Source organism: Panulirus ornatus, chromosome 17 (genome assembly GCF_036320965.1).
Source record: "Panulirus ornatus isolate Po-2019 chromosome 17, ASM3632096v1, whole genome shotgun sequence".
Lineage (NCBI taxonomy): Eukaryota > Metazoa > Arthropoda > Malacostraca > Decapoda > Palinuridae > Panulirus > Panulirus ornatus.
This window is the reverse complement of record NC_092240.1, coordinates 52739650-52749441: the sequence shown is the minus strand read 5'-3', so window position 1 is coordinate 52749441 and position 9792 is coordinate 52739650. Positions and strand designations below refer to the sequence as shown.

The 9792-nt window shown below is 36.2% G+C and overlaps 1 protein-coding gene across 2 annotated transcripts in view; it reads right to left on the bottom strand.

Annotated features, from left to right (window-relative positions):
- Positions 1-2509: 2509 nt before the first annotated feature.
- The window catches only part of LOC139754776 (zinc finger matrin-type protein 3-like), a 28794-nt gene continuing 21511 nt past the window's right edge, over positions 2510-9792 (bottom strand). For both annotated transcript variants that reach the window (XR_011713954.1, XM_071672558.1), the window contains one exon: positions 2510-9164. Coding sequence is in view for 1 of the 2 variants with exons in the window: in XM_071672558.1 (XP_071528659.1) it covers positions 9157-9164 (8 nt within the window). In the remaining variant the exon portion in view is untranslated. The remainder of the gene's footprint in view (positions 9165-9792) is intronic.

The following is a 9792-nucleotide window of genomic DNA, read 5'->3' as shown; positions in this document are numbered from 1 at the left end:
ATTTTTTCTGGTTCCTCCACAGCACTTTGCTCTCATTGTGTACAAAAATGTAAACACCATTCAAATGCTCCTTTCTTTAAAAGTTATTCATATACCATTTTTTACTCAGCTTTTATCCAAATTGGCCTGTCATTAACAATGTACATCACTGACTTTACAATGTTTAGAAAAACACCATTCTGTGATCTTGTACATGCAGCCATGTTTCTAATGTCTGCATCTTCTTTGTCCTTATGACCACATACATATACAGTCCTGGCAAAAAAAAGCTGACATGATAGGGCCCACATCAATATTTTTTGCCCATTTTATTATACCCCCAAAACATGACTCTGATATGTCGGAAAAATACTGGGGCAGCTAATGGACACTGGTGGGGAGGGGGACCTCCGGGATAGCAATAGGTAGCAGTCAGTCTGCCAAGAGTTATTGTGGTGGATTGTTTTTTCTGTTGTCCCCCTGACATCCACTTTTTTTACCCTACCCACATGTACTCTGTGGTGGGCCTGTGCTGCAGTGCCTGGCCCTAAGGACTTGTCTAAAGAGGATATTTCTGCTGTTGTACCCTTGCATAAGGCTGGGAAGTGCAATAAAGAAATAGCTAAAATTACAGGGCTGGCACAACGAAGTGTGCAAAGATGGATGATGCACTTTGTTGACATTGGTTGCAATGACATTCCTACCCAGAAGAAACAACTGAACGACCTCATGTCACTTCCCAACACACCCTGAAGACTATTCAATGTCAAGTAGACAAGATTCCACTTATTTCAGCACAATAGTTAAGGAAAAACAATCCTAGGCTTCTTGGTCATGTGTCTGTATGTACTATTTGCAATCAGTTTCATGATGACTTGAAATTCAAGAGGTGTATGCCTCACAAGAAACCACTTATGACAAACCGCAAGTGCAAGAAAAGACTTGCATTTGCCAAGAAATATTTGCAGTGGGATGACAAAAAATGGAAGAAAGTGTTGTGATCTGATGTTACTAGGAGCCGTAGAAGCAAAGTGTACCAGAGGTCAGGTCGTGACCCGTACAGCCCCTAGTACATTCGAGCAACTGTAAAATTTCCAGATTCGCTAATGGTTTGGAGGGCTTTTGGTTTTAAAAGTCTTGTGTTTTTACTTTAAAATGTGACTACGAATCAGAATCGATACCTGGAGCTGTTATGTGATGAATTACCTGACTGTTTTGAATAGACTGGTTGTTATATCTATATGCAAGATGGTACATTGTGCCACACTGCTAAATTATTACATGACTGGTTTGCATTTTGTGGTGTGACATACATTCAGGACTGATTAGTTAAGCCACCTGACTTTAACCCTATTGAGAACTTGTGGGCAATTATCAAGTCACAGTTGTGTGGGTGGGATACATCCAGCATTCCTAAGCTCCAGGCTACCAGTCAGGAGGTTTGGGACAATCTTGACCCTTATACCCTCTGCACCTTGCAGCATCTATTCCCAAGTGCCTTTAGGATTGTATTAAGGCAAAGGGGGATGAGTACCTATTTTATCTTGTTTATTGATATAATTAAATCTTGTGTCACTCCGTAAGTAGGGCACACCAGTTTTTTCTTCCGGTACTGTATCAAAAGACAATCTTTGTACTGAAGGAGCATGGCAATGACCATACATATTTGCAGGCATCTCTGTATTGAAGGAGCATGTCAAAATCCACAGATCTGCATAGTCCATAAATTCCTTCAAAAGAAGGAATTTGTCCAGGAACATCATATCTATCTGGTACTGCATTATCATCGACCCATCCAATAACAACCTCTGCATCTCTATTAGAGCAAATAAATCTTCAAGTTCTCCCTGCAAAGCATCATGAACTTTCTCCACTCTGTCATCATAAGGCACTTCGACAATCAACATACAAATAAATTCTTTAAAAGCCTACATGCCACACACTTGCCACTAACCATTTTTTCAAATCCTTTAACATTCACCTGAAATCCATTTTTTTTACTTACGTTACTATTCCCAACAAATAAAGAGTGCCCTCCCTTTTTATTACTGTCTGTTCTACCCGTGCACATTCTCAATTTTTTTCCTTTCCTGCTCCAATTATCCTTATGGTTGTGTAATTCTTCACACATTCAGCTGCAGGTCTTACACATCCTATTCCATCTCATACTCCAAACAGCCACTTGATGATGTAATGCATGACAAAGGCAGCAGCAGGTTTTACAGTCTATTTTTTTGGAAGCAACTGCATTCTTAGTTGGAGAAACATCCACAGAAACAGTCTTACTCATCATTATAGTTCCTTCTCTCAATGAAAAGGACCTATTTTGAATAAGATACCTGAGCCAAATGTCGTGTTCTACATAAATCTATATCATCATGCTTGCCAAACCTGAATGTAAGGACATACGTAGAGAAAGAGAGAAGCAAATGAATATACACCATTCTCCTTCATACATACCCATAAGAAAAACTGCTGGTAAAAAGATTGGTATGATAATATAATTATCAGGAAAAAGTGAACATGCAGATGATGACAAACAGAGCATTTTTAATAAAGGTCAGTTGCTGGATATGTACAAAGAAATAAAAAATTACACAAATGGGCTAATAGAGAAATATGTACAACTGAGTCTGAGGATATTAGTTGCCATCAGAATATAAGGATAACAATCTATAAGAGTACCTAAAATTAACTGAAGAAAATGATTTGCTGATCACAGATAAAAAGACCACATCCTTCATTCTTTGTACTGAACCAGAAATAGACAAATTTCAGAATAATTATCCCTTATTACAATCTATACTATTTCTTAATTACTGTCTATTATGAAAAAATGTCAACAGTATCATAGGTAATAATATTCAGTTTAACAATTTTCATGAGAAAATTATATTAATGATAGAAATGAATAAACATCACAATAAAACAAAATGCACTTCTAATTTCAAATCATTAGGAGATAAATGTATTGATGGCCATTTGTATATAAATGCAAGAATCATATTCTGTAAGGCCAGAATACAACATAAGGCTATAGCAGTTCACTACATAAATCAAAATAAAAGGCTGTCATTTACTTTGTTTGATCCATAAGATAAATTAAAAAAAATCAGCAATGTCGTCTACAACTATAACAACTTTGGTGTCCATTCAGTTCAGCAGAAATTGCCACAAATTCTAAGATGATGGGTTAACTGGTCCAGCAATGTTGCTAGTGGTTTGATATGCAAGCTACATCAATGCAAAAATGGTGCAGCAAAAACTGGAACCCTTTTTATCTGAGACATCAAAATCCTGTTCACAGTAACTTGTTTTATCTTAACAGTAAATATCACTAAAACAATGTAAATATAACCTTTCTGACAAAAATGTCACTATACTTCCAATGACGAAACCTAAAAATCAGTTACGTGAAATATTGAACTACAAAATAGTGATTGAACTTCTGAGTGCACTGGTAATTTCTTTAGTCTATGCCATGACAATCTGAATCAAACATTTGAACACACAACTATACCAAAACACTTTTATACATGCCACTTAACGGAGGCAATCTCAGGAAGAAAATCAAGAAGTATAAAACGTCATATGTACCTGAAGTATAAACAGTCATATATAAAAAAAAATTCTTTGGTGTACTACAGATATGTTCTTTTTCTTTTTTTCAAGTGCATTCCACAAACAACTAGCTCAAGTGAACCACAATGAAATGAAACACATATCTCAAGTACAGTAGAAAGGCTTATCAAAAGCTTCCTAATTAACAAATGACTAATAAGTTCTAATACATCTTTATCTTTTACACCAACTAAAATTCAACCATTCTACAATTCAAGGACTTATACCTTGGCAAAACACTGTTTTGGCCATGTAAACACATATGATCTTACGAACTAATCAAAAAAATACACATTAAAACTAACATTTTGTATGTATCAGTGCCCCTATCCACATAGTTCTACTAGAAGTGTCAATTAAAATCAGCACAACCTCTCCTCCATCCCCGCTAGTCAAATACATTATGAGAATCCTTACTAATTCACTTACTTTTCAATGTACTAAATATATTGTACACTAGATTCAAAGGAAAAAATCCATCAAATCACTTTTTCTTGAAAGTATCTGATCGAGCATAACCTGTCAGATAGTGCCTGGCTCCCCATCTGCTGGGCTGTGATCACTTCAGGGTCTTACACAGTTACTAAGAATCAGTCCTTTCTGTTATTCAAATTACCTATTACTAGTGAAATTGTGTAAACCCTAGTATTGTGCTTTGTCAGCATTCTAGTGGGTAACATACATCACTGCTGTGCTATTCAACCAATTATAATACTGGGATATGAAATCTGGAACACATCAAAACAAATGAGTAAATTATAGACAGAGTCTTCACATTCAGCCATATAACAATATGCCAAAGGTGGAGAACCCATGAAATAGCACACAGAGATAGTGATGATCCCTATTAACTTGTCTTTTCTTCAGCAGCTTGTAGTGGACAAATATATATATTCTTGAGAAACAAGAGCGTGGAAAGGAGAGGATCTACAGTTTATTCTTTCACAGAAACTGCTACATATTCTTGTGTGGATTAAGTACAGTGTGTGTGGTACCATCTTTTGCAAATGGAAACACCAATGAGTACTGTGCATATGTGCACAAACATCAATAATCAATACATTAAAAAGTTTCTTTTTCTTTCCTCTCTATGATTCATGGAGAATGACAATTTACAAAATATACAGTAACTTACATCTTATTAGTTACAATGCAACATATTTCACTTTAAATCTGTTACATTAACAATTACACATTAGGCTCATCTACATTTCATCTTTCTTAGATTCTGTGTCCTAAATTCTTCCAGACCAGGCTCCCAGCAACTATGGGTAATTTCAATGCAACACTAAAATACTAGTATTCGCCATACTGTATATGACTGGTATATTATCCAACGTCTAAGCATTCAAACAATCCATCTGTCAGGATCTGTCCAAATCTGATAACTTCTAATTTTCTATCCAAGGTCCACTTATCTAACTTATGGACCTGTAAACAGAGCTTCTATAGTCTTTTAAGAGTATGCCATGAGATGCACTGCTCTTAAGGTAAAGCCACTTTTGTTTACAATTTCTGACTCACTCAATGTGCTTCATGGTGAGTGATTTCACTGGTAAATGGACTTTAAAAGAAAAACAAATCCTCCTTTAGGCCCCATTTCAACTACACCTATGTAGCAACATCCTAACAAGAAACTTATTTTTTGTTGAATATATAAACAAAACAGTATTCCATAATCCATTAATTCTTTTTTCAGCTATACTTTTCAAATATTTCTTACATACAGCATCATTAAAAACATCCAAGTATTTGAATTTTCCAACTGTCTGACCAGCAGTAAGTCCCACCATCATAGGATAATTTTAACTGTGAATCCTCATCATATAACTCGTAAAGAAATATCAATAGCAGGACACCAAATTTCACAAATTCACGGAACAAAAGCAGCATCTTAACCTCTAAACTGTCACTGTTATCTGAGTATAACTTTGTACATGAAAACAACACTGTTCTTCTCAATCAATAATAGTGTATAAAAAAATTATTTCCTTTCTTTGATTTCCACCATGGTAAAACATACATTCTGTAAGACTGGTGATGCTGCTCATAAGTTAAATCAATAGTCACTACCTATAATGATTTTTTCAATAAAAGCAATCCACACTTAATATAATCCACTTAACACTGTTTCATTTTAAAGTAGCTGTGATATTACGGAATGGATTTAGGTTAAGATAGTGCATGATCTAGTTTAACATAGTTGCTATACGCAGTTCATCACTATTTTTACAATGATGAACTACTAATAAATGAAGAACAAAGTGGGCTGAGTATAAAATCAAGAATAAAAGATTAAAATGATGGTATATACCAATAAGCGGAAAACAAATGATGGATCTCAGAATAAAAATGAATCAGACTTTAAAAGAGATTAACAAGTCATTCTGGAGGGAGGTGAATAAGAGTATACAAGAGAGAGATAAGCATGGAGCAAAAGGTATATCAGACAAGTCTGAGAAGTGGAATTAACACAGGATCAATCTTTTTTTCACACAAGTACTAATGCCAATTCCTGTCTGCATAAACATTTATACATAGTATCATCATGACAGAGTCCATCAAATTTATGGCTCCTAGTTCCCAACATAATGGGGTCCTAAGAATCTCTGGGTTTCGGCTTGATTCTACTGCCAATGAGGGGGAGGCCTCTGGCAGTAGATGTACCGACCCCTCCCTCTCTGTGAGACCTTCCTCTGTTTCTATTCACTATACCAACATTCATGGTCTCTCTAGTAACCTCTCCTCACATGGACACCATCTGCCTAGTACTTCTCCTACTATCTTACTTCTCTCTGAGACACAGTTGTCTAATGATGTTCTCACTAGTCCCTTTTTCATATCTAACTACACTAACTACACTCAAGATTCCAGTTCAACGGCAGTGTTTATGTATATTCCAACATAAACACACATTATGCATGCCTCAAGGACCTTGAGTCTCCAAACTTTGATGTTATGTGGCTCAAATTCTGTCTCCCTACTACCACACTTGTCTTCTGTTTTCCTTATTGCTCTCCTAATTCTACAAATCTTATATCTTTCTTTAACTACCTAAGCTCCTGCCACAAGACTATGACATCCTCTCATTTACAAGCCAAGATCCTTGACCTCAGGGATTTCAACGATCACCACATGGAATGGTTGAATTCCTCCCATATGGATGGTGGAGGGATCAAAGCCCTCACATTCTCCAGTCTCAATAATTTAGAGCAAATCATCTCCCACCCAAACCATAACCCAGACCACTGTGACCACTCTCTTAATATTCTGCACTTGTGTTTCACCTCTAGTTCAACTCGCTGGAAATACACAAGCTTCCTCAATAAACTTAGACTTGGACAGGATATCTCAGCAGGGTACACAAAATCTTGTTAAGTTTGATGCCTCCAAGACCCAATTTCTATCCATCTCTCTGTCAAAAACTCCTCACAATTCTTGTCTCCCCTCAAATGGTTCTGTAATTCCACCTCTTCACTCAATGAACATAACTGGTATTACTGTAAAATCCACTCTATCTTGGAAACCCCACATTACAAGAATACCTAAGTTTGCCTCTGACGAACTGGGTGTCCTGTTTAGATGTCGAAACTTCTCTTCTGAACAGTTGCTCCATTTATACAAGGGATTGCTTTGTCCTTGTATGGAGTACTGCTCTCACATTTGGGGTGGTTCTAGCTCTGTATCCTTACTTGACAGGGTTGAGTCAAAAGTGGTCCGACTTATAAACAGTCCCAAGCTAACATTTAAACTTGATCCCTTTGCCCTACGCCGCAATGTTGGTTCACTTTCCCTCTTTTATAGGTATCACTTTGGTTTTTGCTTCCAAGAGCTAGCTGACTGTGTGACCCCACCACTAGCTAGACCATGTAATACTCCACAAGCTGCTGCATCACATAATTATTCTGTGGCCATCGGCAACTCAAGGGTGGCCGTTTTGATACCTGCTACTTTCCCTACAATTCGAAGTTTTGAAATTCTCTACCTTCTCATATCTTTCCCAATAACTATGACCTTGCACATTTCAAAAGACAAATCTTTCACTTTCTCAAAAATTCATACATACTTTCCTGTCTTTTCTTCTTCCATTTCACAATTCTCTCTATATTTCCATCAAGGCTCAGCCTTGATGGGGACTTTTGTCTGTGACTGGAGCCTTAAACATAAAAAAAAAAAGACTGGAGGTGATGCCTCTCACCAACAATATCATCCTCAAACATACTGCCTCATCTTTAAATGTTCTGCAGTATTTGTATCGTTAAGAAAGTATAATACTAGTGCAAAACAGACACATAAGCAATTTAGTGGTAACATGGAGCAAAACAGGGACAAAAAAATCTGACACTGGAAATCAACTCAATTTGAATAATGGAGGTCAATTGGAAAATGTGGTTTATCTAATGAAGTTTCATGTAACTTAGCACTTTCTGGGATGATACTGATTACTTTTAGTGGGAAATGCCCATACTAAAATACCATCACACTTTCTTCTCAGAAAAATTCAAAGCTTTAAACAAAGCATAATCTGTGCCATACATTTAAAACAATTACATACACTAAACAACCACATCACCAAACAGACAAGCATTTACAAGATATCCTTCCAGTTACTCAAAGCCAGAGGGAGCCTGGCTCTCATGGGGGCCAGGGGGGATAACAAGCCCAACCCCTAGGCCCAGTGCTTAGGTCCCTCACCACCAGTAGGCGGCCTAGAGCATGGGGCCCACACTTCCTGAGTTGTAGGGAGGTTTAATCTCAAACAACAACAACTACTCAAAGCAGTGAATGCAGCAAGGAGCAAAGAAAATCTTGACTATCATCAGCAAAGCTGACAAAGATGGTATTTCAGAAAGTATAACTTAAATTACATTTTTATCACTCACGCTTTAAAATACATCAATTAACAAGTCTCTCTCTCTCTCATTTTGCAAGAGGATTTTCAATTTTTACTAACCATATCTTCATCCATTATCTTTTATAGATATTAAAACTTTGGATAAGATCATCAGTATTATATATAATGGATATTCTCAGTACTTACTACTGACCTAAAAACCAACAATACTTTCAAAAGGAATACATCCACTTTTACATCATTTTGTTGTACTGTACTCATTGGCTATGATAATTTTTCCAACATCTACATAATTTCAATGTATAAGGGCATCACCATGTATTTCATATATCTTTTTACTTTTCCCCAACAACATATTGATTATTTATCATAGCATCTTCCCTTACATCTTCAGAATTTTTAACCATCATGTCTAAAACAATGTTGTGCTCCTATATTATGTCAGAATTACCCCTTTTTTCACTTTATTCATGATTTTCACTCAGGATAATCAATAACTTCTCAAGCAGGAAAAAGATTGATAATATCAACAAACAAACAACTGGCACTCTTCCTTTATTCAGAGCCATAAACATAGGTTAATAAGACAAACCAAGTAAAAGAATGTGTAGGTGGTGACAGTTGCAAGCGAGGGAACCGGGGCATGCCGCCGGCAGGCTTATAAAGTTTTAGCCTTCTCAACATGAGTCAACGAGCCAACTTCAAGGTCCTGGGGAATAAAAACTCATGGGTTACATTCTTTGACTTTTATAACTATGCTGCAAATAAAAAATTTCCTTTTAATTTGTGAAGTTCATTTAACCCATGTGCTTATCAAATAAAACATAAAAGATAAGAGGAAAAAAGTAAAAAACTGCTGTACTTGAACTATAATATTTGGTTTCTATAACCGACATTTCTAGATGGATACCTCACATCAAGTTTTAACTTCTTGAAGTAGATAAAAGCTGCAAATCAAATGCAGCTTTCAGTAACTTCATTTCTCAACAAGTGAATGAACTTAAGGTTTCTAAATCATCGTATGTGAGCTACATAAAGAATTAATAACTAGTAGTGTTTGTATATTCATAATCTGATAAGGTTTCCAAAACTTTATCCACTAAATCCCAGTGAAAGTCATGAGGCAAAGTTGCACAGAAGAGCAATGTTTTCCAAAATGTTGACTATAACTGCTGAGTGAGGGCTTACATAATATAGGTATGTGCATCTCAGAATCATGTTAAGACTTAATGACACCTTAATGAAAGAGAGCATCTTCATTTCATTTTATATCTACGACAACTAGTTTGTGCTACTAATCTTAGTGAAGTAACTGTTTGTGAATGAAGTAGCTTATA